Source organism: Trematomus bernacchii, unplaced genomic scaffold (assembly GCF_902827165.1).
Source record: "Trematomus bernacchii unplaced genomic scaffold, fTreBer1.1, whole genome shotgun sequence".
NCBI lineage: Eukaryota > Metazoa > Chordata > Actinopteri > Perciformes > Nototheniidae > Trematomus > Trematomus bernacchii.
Window position 1 is genome coordinate 104,427 of NW_022987736.1, and position 17,032 is coordinate 121,458.

The 17,032-nt window shown below is 40.2% G+C and overlaps 2 protein-coding genes across 2 annotated transcripts in view; both read left to right on the top strand.

The window, feature by feature from the left end:
• Positions 1–16,790, top strand: part of LOC117495019 — a 32,576-nt gene extending 15,786 nt beyond the window's left edge. Inside the window, exon 7 of the mRNA XM_034146077.1 lies at positions 16,643–16,790. The gene's annotated coding sequence lies outside the window, so the exon portion shown is untranslated. The remainder of the gene's footprint in view (positions 1–16,642) is intronic.
• On the top strand, positions 8,088–16,790 carry LOC117495017 (butyrophilin-like protein 2). The gene is made up of 6 exons (XM_034146075.1): positions 8,088–8,296; positions 8,959–9,303; positions 15,542–15,634; positions 15,719–15,856; positions 16,012–16,350; positions 16,481–16,790. The coding sequence occupies exons 1-6, from the start codon at positions 8,254–8,256 to the stop codon at positions 16,492–16,494; spliced, it is 972 nt and encodes a 323-aa protein (XP_034001966.1). The 5' UTR covers positions 8,088–8,253; the 3' UTR covers positions 16,495–16,790.
• Positions 16,791–17,032: the final 242 nt, after the last annotated feature.

Consider the following 17,032-nt stretch of genomic DNA (forward strand, 5'->3'; position numbering starts at 1 on the left):
ACACCCTTCATCACAGGTGTGGTGGGTTGTACCTGTAACCATACCCACAGCTATTTTAGGAATACTGAGGTTTTGTTGTTCGACAAAATGTAACCAGCACAACCCCATTCACATGAGAAACGCTTCACTAGCTATGAATTAAAGAGGGGGTTTTATACAGAGACATTTTTATTTTTATTTAAACTCCCTACATAATGGTCTAGTGCCACGTATGACATCTTTATTTCCTTTCATTCGAATATGAGTCAGCTAGTCTATAAATATTTTTCCATCTTTTAAAAAGCCAAAACGTGTAAAATAGTATACAATAAAGAACATAGACTTCTCTTAAAGTCATCGTAAACAAGTCAAATAGTTGCCGCCTGTCCATGTCACATCAAAGTCATTCTAGATAGGTTTGTTTCCGAATGATTACATACAGTTCATTAATTCAAGCTCTGCAGTATCTGTCTGGAGGTGTGACTGTGTGAAGATCAGCTGTCTTTATTCTAACGGAGCGCTGAAAAGACTCACTGAAGACACTGAAGCTCTGCAGCCACCAGGAGTCCTCCTGAATCAAAAGTAAGAAGTATATGTTAAAAAAACTAGAAATACTACATATATTATAATATTAAAAGTGAGAGTAATTGATTCAATTATTATTGGATTATAATTAAATTCATATGAATGCCTTCATCCATTAAGTGCTTCAACTGAAAAGGCCAGATCATTTTTATTACTTTGTATACTGGGAAGCTTTTCAAATTTTTTAACAAATATGTTTGATATATTTTAAGCAGTGTGACAGATTTCCTAAAGGAGACACAGTAAACTTCTTTGCTGTCCAGGTAGCCAACCAGTTGCAGTCCTTGTTTTGGTTTGGAAACAAAGATGTGAATCTGGATATCTTTGAATCTTTGAGGATTCAGAAAACACCTTTAGGACTTCTCTTTTTCTTTGGGTTTGTAAATGTACCACAAGGAGCTGCCCAGCAGATGTCGCCATTTATGACTGCAACAAATGCTTCGAAACCATGAACCAACTTCAACATTATACAATGGAACATTTGAACATCAATGTAAGTAAAAGTATTCTCATCTTCTTGCAGTAAAAGTACAGAAGTATCCTCAGCTTCATGCTGTACTCATAGAACAGTGAAATGTGACTGATATCTGATTCTATGCTACATTAACACATTGTTGATCCTGAAGCATCAGAGCAGATTTCTACTTTTGTAGCTGCTCCAGGTGAAGTCGTTTTCAACACTTTATATACAGTTTAGTCGGTCAAGCAGTGTTCATTTTGGAGGCTATTTTTGATGGTTATTAGTTTTAGTCACATTTTAGTCCTTTTTATCCTTCATAGTTTTAGTCTAGTTTTAGTTGATGAAAAATCATTACATTTCAGTCAGCTTTTAGTCAAAATGTTTTCTCTCTTTAAACTAATTCAGTTTGGCAAATACAGGTATCTGAAATTGGAATCAATGTGACAGCATCAAGTGTTGACATTCGTAAAGCAACATTTCACTCTCTTAACACTTGTGTAATATCTAGGGATGGGTATTGTTAAGGTTTTTAACGGTACTACTACTCTTATCGATACTGCTTATCGATCCTGTACTTTAATGGTATTCTTATAGGTACTTTTTGTTAAAAGGAAAAACTAAACAAATGATAAACAAAATTAACATTGCTTTATTTAAATGTGAAATAAATGAAATATATATATAATTATGTTATTATATTGTGCTGTACTCGAGTAAAATGTTGAGGTACTTGTACTAGAGTATTTAAATGTTTTGCTACTTAGTACTTCTACTCACTACAGTTCAGAGGTACATGGTGTACTTTTCCTCCACTACATGTATTTAATACCTTTAGTTACGTCACAGATGTGGATGAATGATGTGAAATATAATCAAGTGTTAAATCAGACTTTAGTTCCACCTGGAGTAAATCCACAAGCTACCCTGCAGTATACAAAGTCATTCAAACTAGCTGCACCTTTACCAGCTTTGAGAACACTTTCATGATCAATCATTATAAAACATATCATATATATTATTCTGAAATGGACCAATCTGCACAATGATTACTTTTGGTACTTTAACTATATTTTTATGCTAATATTTTCTACTTTTACTTGAGTAACATTCTGAATGCAGTACTTTTAACAGAGTATTCCTACAATCTGGTACTTTTTTACTTAACTACAAGATCTGAGTACTTCTACCACCTCTGCGCACCAGTGCTTTGTTTTGAACGTTCATCAGTATTATAATCAAAAAGAGAAATATGAACGTTAGTTTTTGTCGGCTGTGCGTGGTGATGAAAATCTGGTTCGAGATTAGCTTTATATCTATAGGTGAATTCAGACATAACGATCTTTTTGCCTGTAATGTCCTTAAACAGTAACTTCATAATTTTGATTGTTGGCTGCTCCTTTAATAACTATTAATTGTACTAGTTTGTTGTCTGCTCTTGTGCTTAGTGAATACTAAAGAAGACCATTGTCTCTGTGTTAACTGATTATTTTGTAGAATTCTGTTGAGTATTAAACAATTGCGTGAGTGTGAGGGTATTACAATTAATTGGTCAGTAAGTCAGAGATGTGCAACTATATTTAACTTTTTGTTTTTATCAATTATTATGGGAAGTGCCCTTTTTCTCACTTGAGCTCCTGCCCCCCAAAATGTCTGTGCACGTCCCTGGTGACAAGCATAAGTTTCACTTTCCTTTTTTATTTCAATTGTAACCTCGTTCATTAAGAATGTTTCTCTGTTGTCCACGTTCATAAAGCATAAAACAACACCATCAGAGCGCGGTGCAAAGTATCTATATGCGTCCGCCGTTCTTATTATACATCCATGTAGTCCGCTGTATAGAAAACTGTAGTTTCCCCACAGCGGCAGACGCACATTAATCACGCCCGCTGGCGCATCATAAATACGTCGGGAGAGGGGCTGATTTTTGGACTATTCGGCCGTGTCTCAATTCAGGGGTTTCATCCTTCGAAGGGTGCATTCGTAGACCGCATACGTCACTTCCACCGAAAGAAGGCTGTCCCACTCCCAATTAAAAAAAAAGACGAGACTCCTCCGAATGCGGCCCACGAATGCAGCCTACTTTTCCCCAATTTGAAGGATACATCTGATGTACACTCCGCGGCCTACCATATCCCAGGGTGCAATACGCGCAGGGAAGAGTGAGTTGTTTTCAAATGAAATGGCTTCCGGTCTCCCCAGCAGAGTGGATTTAAAAGCAGCAGCAAGCGGAGGAATCACTAATGAATGTGAGTATTGGGTTTTAACTTACTTTAAATTAACTAACGTCACACACGTCAAACCCAAGGGGCATTAAAACGTACATTTTCGTTAAATAATACGGATAAATATGTGACGCTAACTAGCTAGCTGGACGTACTGCACTGTTGTTTACACTTATTTTTAATTCAATTCAGAAGTTTACTAAAGTCATACAGAGATCTTGGCTCTGTTATAGATAAGTTATAATTTATATTACATAAATAGACCAAAGTGAAAACATTTAGACCGGTATAGCCTACAGTACGGTGGGATTTATAAAATGCTACCCTGACGTGTAGCTGCTGTTAGCTTTATTTATTTCTCTGACATGTTCCAATGTTTTACTGTTTATTAAACTTTGGGACAACATTACAACCTTTGTGTTCAGCTCATGCTGCTTTGAGGTAGGGCTAAAAGAAAAGCCTATTTTAAATATTTCCACCAGATTTGATCATCTTTTATAAGGTTAAAGTTTATTTAAAGGGGACCTATCATGCAAAATGCACTTGTGCACGTCTTTTCTACATGAATATGTGTCCCCGGTGTTCCAGGGAACTCACCAAGTGTCAGAAAACACAACCCTCTCTATTTTCCTCCATACCCAAATCTCTAAAAAAGGGGCTGCAACGGATCTGATACAAACTGATCCAGATTTGAACACTGTCCTGACGTCAGGACGGTGGCGCTACGGCTATTGGGCCAACTCCACCAATCAGGAGGAGACAGCCACGGCCATTGCCGTTCGAAAGCGCTGGAGACGCTGTAGTACATATGCCAGGCCTGTAGGTGGTGCTGTTCTCACTGAATCTGCCCTTGCAGGGGTAAAAAAGTGCAAATTGAGCGAAATGAGGCATGGCTAAAATGCATGATCTGTTTGGTATTTTGAAAACAGAAACGTATAGATATACCTTATATAGGTATGGCCCTACAATATATCATTTAAATATACCATGATAGGTCCACTTTAATGTATCGTAATCCCATAATAATAACACAATCACAAATAGACAGCAGCCTTTAGCTTGATGTTAGTTTGTGCAGTGCTGTCAAAGGGATGCACGTGTGACTGTCATTTCATCTCTTTAGTTTTTTAAAAACCAGAACAGTACATCATTTTAAATGATCCTTTAGGGATTGTTTGTCTGAAATGCTTAGAGTTAAATTTTGCAATAATACTTCTGCAACCCTGTGTTTAATATGATTAATTCACTTTTTTCTTTTTCTCTTGTTTTTCTCTGTAATTAGGATAATTACAGAGAAATGGATCTGCTGGAGAAGGACCCCTAATCTGAAGAGTGCACAGCGGATCATCAGGACAGAGCTGCCATCCACCTGGACTGAAGAAAGCAAAACGGCGATCAGGAACATCCTCCACCCAGACCTCTGCTTACTGCCGTCCTACAGACTTGTGTCTTAGTTTCAGAATTAGATTTTGTATGTGTCCTTTCTTTTAATAGATATGTAACGATTATAGCTTGAGTCTGTCTGACTCCCCAAACAGCTGCTTCTATATACTCGCTGCACATATAATACAAATAAACAACTCCATAAACACACTTTTGCTGATATTTGTTTTACTGCTGATGATGTTAAATAACATGATTGATTTCCTCTGTCTCAATGATGAAAGTTATAATAATAGAAGACATGAAGCTGCAGAGAGAGGATGGATATATTCTTACCTCTACTTTGTGATAAGATGAAAATACAATATTAAATAGTAATTGTTAAACACATTGTAACTCTTGTGTATAATATTCAGAACTGAATTAGTCTGTTTTTTTACAAAGCAATTTCTGGCAAAAACTTCTTGTCACTTGTTTATTATTTTATTATTTTTCAGTCTAGGATTTCAAACCTAATTACCCTGTGAAATATATTACAGTACCATAATAGATGAATACCACAGTAGATACGAATTAAAAGTAAGGTCCCTATAAAGGTAACATTCTGTACTACAGACTCATGAGTTCCCCTTTATAATTTAATATTAAAGTGAACCAGCAGAAAATAACAGTCAGATCGTGATCAATTTACTGAGTGCAATAAACAGACAATAAATAACAACACGTGTTCCCAGAGGGGAAGAATACTGTAAATAAAAGATGCTACAGCAAAACTTTGAACCAATGTATATCATGACATGGGTACAGGCAATGTGACTTAAGTCTTACAGAAAATACTTGAATAACAGAGTAAACGTTTTTTTTGGTTTTTTTTAAATAAGAAAAAGGAGAGCTAAGACCAAACACAGGTTAACAAGAAACTAAGAGAGCAGACAAGGTCATACTAAACAAAAGATAAACAGCACAACTAAAGTAGACACAAAATGGGATGGCACGAGGAAAACAGGCAGCGAGTCCAGAGGAAGAAACAGCCGAAAGGAAACATGGTAGAGAGAAACATCGATGAAACATTGATGAGTAGAACCACGGTAAACATCAACGCCCAGAAAAACTCTGGGAAAGAGAGGCGTATGTACACACAGAACTAATGACTAACAAAAGACTGGGCGGGGCAAACAATCACAAAAAGGCGGGAAGAAAACAAAAAGGGCGGGAAAACAAAGACAGAGTGAACAGTTTTTTAACTTTGATCCCTCCTGGACTTAACAATCCATTTACAGCAGAAGATAAGTGTTTTAAGAGATTCCACAGAGCCTCTCGCTGACCTCCCACAGTTTCTGGGCCACGGCGTCGTCCCGGGCTTTCGGGCACGATTCCTGCACGGCGCAGCAGGCAAAGTAGCGCCCGCTCAGAGGTTCGATGCCCTCCTGGAGGCAGCAGTGCAGCGTGGTCTGAGCGCCGGCCTCCGGGTCCAGGAACAGAAGCCGGGCGATGGGCTCGATGAACACCTTCTGCCACAGACTGCAGTGACGGGACAGCCCGGTGCGAACCACACCTGCAGGAGGAGAGACACCTGGGTCAATGCAAGCATGAGGTAAGACAAGACTACAACTTCACACTAACACACCTGCAGGAGGAGAGACACCTGGGTCAATGCAGGCATGAGGTAAGACAAGACTACAACTTCACACTAACACACCCTTCATCACAGGTGTGGTGGGTTGTACCTGTAACCACGCCCACAGCTATTTCAGGAATACTGAGGTTTTGATGTTCGACAAAATGTAACCAGCACAACCCCATTCACATGAGAAATGCTTCACTAGCTATGAACTAAAGAGGGGGTTTTATACAGAGACATTTTTATTTGTATTTAAACTCCCTACATAATGGTCTAGTGCCATGTATGTCATCTTTATTTCCTTTCATTCGAATATGAGTCAGCTAGTCTATAAATATCTTTCCATCTTTTAAAAAGCCAAAACGTGTAAAATTAGTATACAATAAAGAACATTAAAATGTTACACATCTTTCTGACATTATCCGTGTAACACAACTTTTAAATCTGATTCTTTTAGAGATATTAAACATTGTTCAGACCTTGTTAAAGAGGTTTTCTTCAGATTTTAACATTAACTAGAGTGCGTGATGTCACAGCTAGAGTGTGGGAATTCTTGAAATGTGCCTTCATATATTTTTTTAAAACTGCCATAATTCCCAAACCCTACATTCCTGAGACATAATTTTTCATGACAAACGTAGGAAAACATCTCGTAGCTTGAAAAATGACAAATAATTAAGCAAAAAATAATTAAACAAAATGCCTCTTGAGGGCATGAAGTGACAAAAACGTTCAACATGTCTCCATTAAAACCCATTGTAATTTCAGGCTGATATTTCCTCAGCAGCCGCACACCTTTAGTTAAACTGCCAAAAAGGCCACATTATTAACCCGAAAGTACACAAAAATTACACTTCAGATACTCAACTTCCTTGACATGTTTCACGTTTTGAAATTTCACAGATATCTGTTATCGTTCTTCCACAAAACATTCACATGTAAGAGGTTCATCTCTCATTCAGAACAATGCAAACCTTTGATCTCTACAGAGCTCGTTAGCTCAACTATAAACACCTGTGTAATGGAACACGATGATGTCATCACTCCAACTGACAGCAGTCAATTCTAACTGTTCATTTCATACTCACACACACAGACACACACTCTCTCTCTCTCTCTCTCTCACACACACAATGTTCCAAACGGCCCAAAACGTCACAGGTTTGGTAACGATGCAGCCATCAACGCATCTAAGCGTAGTATGGGGTGTCATCAAATGCCGTTGCCATGGCGACAGACCACTCGCCATGAAACACGATGTCGCTGTAAGTCCAATGGACACGGTCCGATCGTCCCCCAAACTTCGCTTGTATATCACCGGTCCAGCCCTCAACAGCTCTACATCAATTATGGGGTTTCTTCAAATGCCGTTGCCATAGCAACACAATGCTCGCCATGAAACACGGTTTTCTCATAACTTCAGTGAAAATGTTCTAAACAGCCCAAAACTTCACAGGTTTGGTAACGATGTAGCCATCAACGCATCTAAGCGTATTATGGGGTGTCATCAAATGCCGTTGCCATGGCGACAGATCAAATATTCTGCTGCTTTTCCAAGCCTTTTTACTTTCTTTTCTTCACTCATCACACATTCAAGCCCCCAGTGTTCATGTATCATTTCAATCTAAATTCTTCACTTTCTTCTTACACATTACATTTCAGCATAAAGCATTCCCACTAGCAATTTCTTCAGAAATTGCATTCTCTAGTTTGTATCTATTATCTCTTTGCTAGTCTGCAAGTTGACAACCCTAACCATAACCCTAGTGATGAGGCAGACTGGAAATGGGGAGAGGTTAAGACGAGCAACAATAGGCACTCCTTTTTACTTTCTCTGTCGTAGTTGCTCAGGTGTTATACAATTAAACTTGTCTTCCTTAACCTGATTAGTTACATTCCTGCGACAGTCAACCGCGAGGCACTTTCAGTAAACTAAAAGTACGCTTACTTTGTGATCAGTTTATAAGAAGAGACGGAGAGAATCTGATTTAGGTTATTTCGTCATGAAGATGAAGGCGTTAGTGGGGTTTCTGACCCTCGTACACGGTATGATTACCTTCTTCTTTCTACTCTCATGACTCCAGCTTTAGTTTCATGTAGCCTCGTAAATCAGCAGCTAAAACCAAAGTTGGATTTAAAATTAACACATTTCAAGGATGCTAAAATCTAATTTAATGATTTATTACAATTAAAATGGAGTTTGTGTTTTTGTTGTGAAATTCACTGCATAGAAACAATAATAGAAATAGAGAATAGAAGCAGAAGCAGACACAGATCTAATCTCCTGTTTCATATGACCACTTCAATTGAATATGTAAAATGCATTTGCTAATACTTTTCTTAGTGTCATTTTGAATGCTTACTTTACTTGTAAGTATTTTATACTTTTAATTAAAACAATCTGATTAGTTCTACCACCACCATCATTTGGTACCGTCTGCATGTTCCTTTTTTTAGGAGCAAGTTGTAAATTATTCTTATTTCAGTTGGGTTAGATCATTAAGATATTTATCTATTTATCTAGCTTTGGTAAATTCTTAAATGCAAGTGTTTCTGAGTATTTGGAGGATAAAAGTTTTCTCTTTATATAAATGTCTTTGTACATTTATTATAAACTTCATTATATATACATTTTTTTGTGTGTAAACAAACAAGCAAATAAAATATATACATTTATAATTTAAACATCATTTTGTGTGTCCTTCAAGTTTCCCAGCAATTTTCAGCTGTTGTAAGCGTGTATGAGGGGGTGGAGTCTGTCCAGCTGCCCTGTCAGTCACCTAGGTTACCTGAGGACACAACAGTGGTGTGGGAGCGATACGATTCCCATCCCTCAACTGTCCACCAGCATCAGCATCAGGTATATGAGCATTATCTTCAAAACCAGCATTACAGCGGCCGGACATCAATGTCAACTGATGCTCTGGAAACTGGAGACCTCAGCCTCACTCTGAAAGAACCCCACCTCTCTGACAGTGGCGTCTACATCTGCCAAAGGTTCAGAAAGGAAGAGGAATTATCACCCCGATACACAATGTTACTGGAGGTCAAAGGTGAGGAACATCCCTACCCCCACCCCCATTAAACATGCAGGTTGGGGGTAAGTGGAGAAAACATTATATTGTGCTTTCTAGTGGATAAAACATGAGTGCCCTGTAGGGAAACATTTAGTGTGGAAAACATGATACAACTAGAAAATGCATTTCCTGTGAATGCTGTAAACTGTGTACATTTGTTGCTGAATTTAGCTGAAAATGCAGAAAAGGCTAAATATTTTATTAGTTGAATAGTAGCTGCTTTTAGCTACAAAAAACAAGTAAGTGTGTTGCTGAAATTAGCGGAGAAATGCAGAAAAGTGAAATTATTTGAATCAAAATTGTTACAGATCAAATGCATTGCAATGACTTTGTTGAAAACTTGAAAGTGCAATGTTAAACTGGAAGAGTAGGAAAAATAGTGAAGAAGCTTAATATTTTAAAGAAAAGGTATAAACAACTAAATGTATAGCCTCCATGTCCTGAAATAGCTGAATAATGTAATAGTTGAATGGTTTCTGTAGCTGAAAGTAGGCTGAAGGAGTTAGATATTAAATGTAAGTAGTAGTGAATGAATGTGTATTAAGAAGAGAAAAGAAAGTAAAAACGCAGCAGAATATTTTTACTGCAAACTTTTGAACTAAAACCAAAAGTCGCCAATAATGTATAAAATATGTGGAACGTGTTGAAGTCAGTATGAAGTCTCCATCACGGCCCCTACACACGGCGGCGTGCGTTGACGCTTCAACGCTTCTGCCCATTCACTTTGAATGGGGTGACGTCATGCTTCCCCGAACTGCATTAGTAGAGCAATGTTCTACTTTTGAAGCTTCGACGGAAGCGTCAGCCAATCGAATCATATGCCAGTACAAGCTCTAGCCAATCAAACCGCTGCTTGTGTGTCCGGGGCGGGAGATTCAGGTGATTGGTTGTTGGTGTAGCTTCAGACATGCCCGCCGGCAAGCGTCAACGCACGCCGCCGTGTGTAGGGGCCGTCAGAGAGAAAATAATAGGCTGAGACCAGTGGCGTCGCCTGGCCTGGGCATCCGGGGCTTTAGCCCCGAATGTTTTTTCTGTAGCCCCGGACAATTCTCCCTCAATAATATAATACATTAACCATGCTTTACGTGAACCTCATCATGACACAAGAGAGGACGGCAGCACTGTAATTTCCCGTGTTCATTGAATGCAACAGAGGCATGACACCAGACCAATCAGAGAGTTGCATGGAAATAAACGTGTGCTTGTGTCATTCAAGCTCGTCTGTGTGTGTGTGTGTGTGTGTGTGTGTGTGTGTGTGTGTGTGTGTGTGTGTGTGTGTGTGTGTGTGTGTGTGTGTGTGTGTGTGTGTGTGTGTGTGTGTGTGGCAATAGCGCACAGTGATAGAGAGAGAGAGAGAGAGAGAGAGAGAGAGAGAGAGAGAGAGAGGGAGGGAGGGAGGGACAGGGTGCCAGCATGGACTGTGTTGTTAGCATCTGGTTAGCTAGCTGCACTAACGGACATATGGAGCTGTTTGTTCCACAAGAAGCTGGAGGAGAGTCCTCTCCTCTCAGACTGAGAGACTCAGGTGAGCTAAAGGACTCTCTGAGTGTTTAGATACATAACTTTAGTCTAAGTTATCTCAGTGGGTCTCAAACGGTTTGGTCACAAATTATTCAAAAGATTATTTCCGTGGCACACCTTCATATGATCATTATAGTTATTAAAAAAAAGAGAATAAAGGAAAAACAGTTATGAAATACTATATGGCAGTAAAACAAGAATAGAGTTTAAAAGGGGAGTGATTAGTAAAATATCCATAAAGAAAAAGTAAATCTGTTTACAGTTCTGCTTCATATGGGTGTTGAGAGAGATATCGATAGATCTCTTCATTTTGCTCTCAAAGTGCACCAGATTGATGCTTTTAACTTCAATATTTAAAAAAAATCTTCCGGGGGAGCATCCCCCCGGACCCCCCTAGATGAGGTGAGCCCCCCACTCATAAAAAATACCACTTTACCCCTGCCTATATGCCGTGAGCTGATTATCGAGCCTTCATTGTAACAGTCGCGGGTGTACTGTGTGGGGAGTGTTGCAGTGAAAAATGCCACTGTAGTGCCGCCGCCACTGTGGGCTAAGCCCCGAATGTTTTCAGGTCCAGGCGACGCCCCTGGCTGAGACAGTCTTTAAACTCCAGTCTGTGTGTTTGTGTTTGAGGTGATGACGTTATCAAACACCTGAGTGTGTGAGCCCAGAGATCAGAGGTTACCATGGTGATAACGTTATCAAACACCTGAGTGTGTAAGCCCAGAGATCAGAGGTTACCATGGAGATGTGCAGTGAAAGGAGAGCCTTTCCATTGTTCTGAATGAGAAATAAACCTCTTACATTTCTAACTTTTGTTGAAAACCGTAGCAGCTATCGGTAAAATGTCAACGCGTGGAGCATGTCAGGACCCTGAGGAGCGTCTCTGTCTGCTTTTTGTGTACTTTCGGGTCAATAATGTGGCGTTTTTGACAAATTTACTAAAGGTGTGCAGTTGCTGCTCTGACGAAAGATCAGGCTGAATTTACAATGGGCCTTAATGGAGACATGTTGAACGTTGTTGTCACTTCATGCCCTCAAAAGGCATTTTGTTTAATTGTTTTGCTTAATATTTTTTTATTTTCAACGTAGGAGAGGTTTTCCTAGGTTTTTCATGAAAAATGATGTCCAAGGAGTGTAGGGTTTGGGAATTATGGCAGGTTTAAAATAAAAATGTAAGGTGAATTTCAAGCTCTCCTCGAATCTAGCTGTGACATCACGCACTCTAAGCCTTACGCAGCGTCCACACGGCGGCGTGCGTTGAAGCTTGCCGGTGAGCTTGTCTGAAACTCGACCAACAACCAATCACATGAATCTCCCGCCCCGGACACATAAGCACGCGGTTTGATTGGCTAGAGCTTGTACTGGCATATGATTTGATTGGCTGACGCTTCCGCCGAAGCTTCAAAAGTTGAACATTGCTCAACTTTTTGAAGCGAGCAAAGCGAAGCAACGCTCCCACAATGCAGTTCAGCAAAGCATGATGTCACCCCATTCAAAGTGAATGGGCAGAAGCGTTGAAGCTTCTTTATAAAAATATTATAAAGAAATATTTTAGAAAAATATTATACAAAAATATTTTATTGATTATTAGTCTGAAAGATATTTTATTTTTCGCGTGCCGTGAGTTATTACAGTGATACATTTTTCGGAACCAGCCCAACTCATGGAAAACTGCCCATCTGGCAACACTGAGCGCGAGAGCAGTCTGGACTCTGGAACGTCATTACGCTGTGACACGCTGATTGGCTGTACGATACCCCAAATATTAAGCCCACAAAAAGCCCTGCTAAAAACAAGCTAGCAAAAATGAGTGCAACACAAACTTCTTTAAAGAGATTATTTGGAAAGGGGAAAAGACCCAATGTGGAGACAGAGGAAGAAGAGCCTACGACTTCAAAGAAAAAGAAAGCTGCATTTAAAAGACAATATCAGTAGTCTGACTTAAAGTATGGGTTTATCGCTACAGGTGATTCTCATGCTCCTAGCCCGCTCTGCATAATATGTGGCAACAGGCTAGCAAATGAGGCAATGAAGCCTTCAAAACTGCTTCGGCACATGGAGACCAAGCACCCTGGATTAAAAGACAAGCCTTTGGAGTATTTTTAAAAGAAAAAAAACCTGAGCAAGAAGGACAGAAGCAATTACTGATGGCCACCACATCAAACAAATGCGAGTGCACTGAGAACATCATACTTAGTGGCTAACCGTATTGCTAAGGCGAATAAACCTTTTACTATTGGTGAAGAATTGATCCTTCCAGCCACGAAGGACATTTGCCGTGAACTTCTTGGAGAGGCTGCAGTTAAAAAGATTGCACAGGTTCCTCTTTCGTCTAGCACCGTCACTAGGCGAATTGAGAAAATAGCAGAGGACATTGAGACACAATTATTGGAGAGGATTAGTAAATCACTGTGGTACGCAATCCAGGTTGATGAGTCTACTGATATTGACCACAAGGCAATACTACTCGTTTATGTGCGATATATATATATCAGGAGGATGTGCATGAGAATATGTTATGTGCACTAATGTTGCCAACCAACACCACAGCTGCAGAACTATTCAAGTCTTTGAATGATTACATATCAGGAAAACTGAATTGGTCCTTTTGTGTCGGCATATGCACGGACGGAGCTGCTGCCATGACTGGACGGCTTTCTGCTTTAACTGCTCGGGTTAAGGAGGTTGCACCTGAATGTGAGTCCACACACGGTGTCATTCACAGGGAAATGCTGGCTAGCCGAAAAATGTCACCTGAACTTAACAGCGTATTGAATTATGTCATTAAAGTCATTAACCACGTCAAAGCACATGCTCTTAACTCGCGTCTATTCGAGCAGCTTCGTGAGGAGATGGACGCAGAGTACAAACGCCTTCTCTTACACACAGAAGTAAGATGGCTGTCTAAAGGGAGATCGTTAACCAGAGCGTTTGAGTTACCAGAGCCGCTGCAGAGATTTCTTTCCGAAAGAAAGTCACCACTGGCAGCACATTTCAGTGACAAGGAATGGGTCGCAAAACTCGCTTACTTGTGCGACATATTCAACCTGCTCAATGAACTCAATCTGTCACTTCAGGGAAACATTACAACTGTATTCATGTTGGCAGATAGAGTCGCTGCATTCAAGGCCAAGGAATTGTGGGGACAGCGAGTGAACTGAGGGATATTTGACATGTTTCAAACAATAGCAGGGATTTTGGAAGAGACTGAGCCTGAGCCATCATTCTCCCAGCTAGTGCAGGATCACCTCTCTTCGCTTTTGAAAGAGTTTGAGCGGTACTTCCCATCCACAAAAGACCCACGAACTGCAAAAGAATGGATCCGCGACCCATTTGTGAACACACCAGCTGAATCGAGCTTGTCCGTGCCAGAAGAAGATCAACTGCTGGAGATTGCAAATGACGTTGGCCTTAAAGGTTTGTTTCAGAAAACAACTCTTCCGATGTTCTGGATTAAAATCAAGGCAGAATATCCTGAGATCGCCTAAAAAGCACTGAAAACCCTGCTTCCATTTCCAACATCCTACCTTTGTGATGTGGGATTTTCTACGGAGTTCATAAGGAACACACTTCGGGTGTCATTGTCTCCCATTACCCCTAGATTGTTGCAGAGACACAAGCCCAGGGCTCCCACTAATTCAGCGTAATGGTGAGTTATATCTTATGCACTTTATATTTGTTTTGATGCCGGTGTTCCAGTTGAACTGGTTATTGTGTTAACTGGTTAGATCTGCTTACACATTTACTTTTATTAATTCTTTCTTTTGCAGATGTGCGAGAGACTTTGAGACAGCAAACTGTGTTGAGTCAGTATTTGAACGGGCAGATTGTCTGTAAACTGCAGCATATAAATGAAGCTTGCAATAAATAAATCAAATTGATTGAACTATAGCCGAGGCAATTAAGGTCTGAACCCATGCTTTGAAAAACGCTACTTTACTTGCATGTTATGTAATCGTCTGTGCCGCGGTACCGTAGACAGGTTTTTTTTTTGTTGCAATTATATGCCTTTGTGGTATGTTTGATTGCAACATTCAACCCAATGGAAAATAGCTAACGTTACAACCATAGACAGAACGAAAGCAGATCTAACCAGTTAACACAATAACCAGGTAAACAGGAACACAGGTCGTATTATTTTATTTCGTCATATTTATCCCCCCACAACTTGAAGGCTGGTCCGCGAAAATATTATCTTACATGAAACCGCTCCGTGGCGCCAAAAAGGTTGGGGACCGCTGGTTTAGGTTACCCGAGGACACAAAAGTGGTGTGGAGCCGCTTCGGTTTGAATCCCTCAGCCGTCCACCAGCATCTTGACGAAGATGAGCCCCGTTTTCAAAACCAGCATTACAGCGATCGAACATCTATGGCAGCTGATGCTCTGATAACTGGAGACCTCAATCTCATTCTGAAAGAACCCCAACTCTCTGACAGCGGCGTCTACACCTGCCACGTCCATCACAAGGAAAAGGACATTTCAAGGGTAATTGTGCGCCTGCAGGTTACAGGTAAGGAACAAACCCTAACCCCTACTCTGTACATACAGGGCACAGTAAGGTGGACATGGAAGGATTATCAGAACTACTTATTACTTTATTAGAATACAAAAAAAAGGTTTTTACATGTAATATTGTTGCTGTTTGGTGTTCAGTAAGAGAAAGTCATGTTGTTGATTATGTTGCCAACAGAACGGCCCACATTTCCTACTTGGTTATATCCTATGCTGGCTGTTTGCCTTGCTCTGGCTGTAGCTGCCTTGGGTTGGTACACAACCATCACAGGTATGTAGTATGTTGTCACAGGACCTGTTAAGATCACAGTTTGTGTGTTCGTGCTGCTGATGCTGTTGTTTGTTGTCCTCTCAGTCTCTTCTGTAGTGGTGGAAGAGGGAGAGTGCTTTGTAAAACTTCCTTACAAAACCATAGACCCTCTGCATGAAGACGTCACCGTGGAGTGGAGTCCTTGTGACTTCGAGCCAATGAGGGTCCACGAATATTGTAACGGTAACAACGATCTTGTTAGACAGGATGAGTTTTATTGCGATCGCACAAAGATGCAGATGGAACCATTTATCCATTTCATGGACTCAAATGATATGAAATCAGATGGTATCACCAATGCTGCTGTTTCTAAATTGAGGGTCTGTTTTCCCTTTTAGTCCCCCAGGAGGTGGTGGAGGTCGGGGATTGGGCTAAATGTGTCACACTGCCCTTCAAAACCAGAGCTCGGCTGCCTGCAGATGTAACGGTGAGATGGAAACGTTTCGAGTTATCCAATTCCTCGACAGTCCATGTGTATCAGAATGGCCAAGACACGTCTGAGGAGCAGCACGACTCTTACAGAGGCCGCACAAAGTTGATGGAAAACCCCCTGCAAGCTGGAGATCTCAGTCTGACCCTGATTAACCCCCGTCATGGAGATATCGGTGCATACACATGCATCGTCGAAAGGGACGGAGACGTCATATGGGAGAGATCGGTGAGGCTCGAGCTCAAAGGTCAGTACTGTAGATAAAGATCAGAGGTCTCTTTAACAGGAGGATGATGTCAGTGATCTTACATATTCCATTTGTTGTTTCCAGCAAGACTTTGGGTTTTGGCTAACTGATGCATTTGTCCTCTTTGCAGGGTTAGGGTTTTAAAGAAGAAAGCACCGAAGACGAACCAGATGGCGCTGTGAACAAGCAGCTTCTCTGAACCAGTGATATGTTCACTGTTTCATTTGTCTCACTGATGTTAACGCTTCAGTATTGAATTCAAGTCTCTCCTTCCTTCTCTCTCTGCCTGCAGGTACTATGTGGTGTAAAAAGATCTGACGTTAATGTTCAAAATGGTTTTGTGATTTCATAATTGTTTTAATAATGTAAGTTTCTGGCTGTAGCACATGCTCCCTGCTCACATGATCAACATTACATTATCAATAAAAAATCTGATAATGTAATTGTCTACCAGTCACGGGGGATCTTTTTTAACTTGAACACTTTCCTGATAAAACCTGAGGCACTAAGATTAATTAAAAAACGTTGGATCTCTTACTGTACTGTAACTCTTGTGTATAATATTCAGAACTGAATTAGTCTGTTTTTTTACAAAGCAATTTCTGTCAAAAACTTCTTGTCACTTGTTTATTATTTTAATATTTTTAAGTCCAGGATTTCAAACATTAAAACATCAATTAAT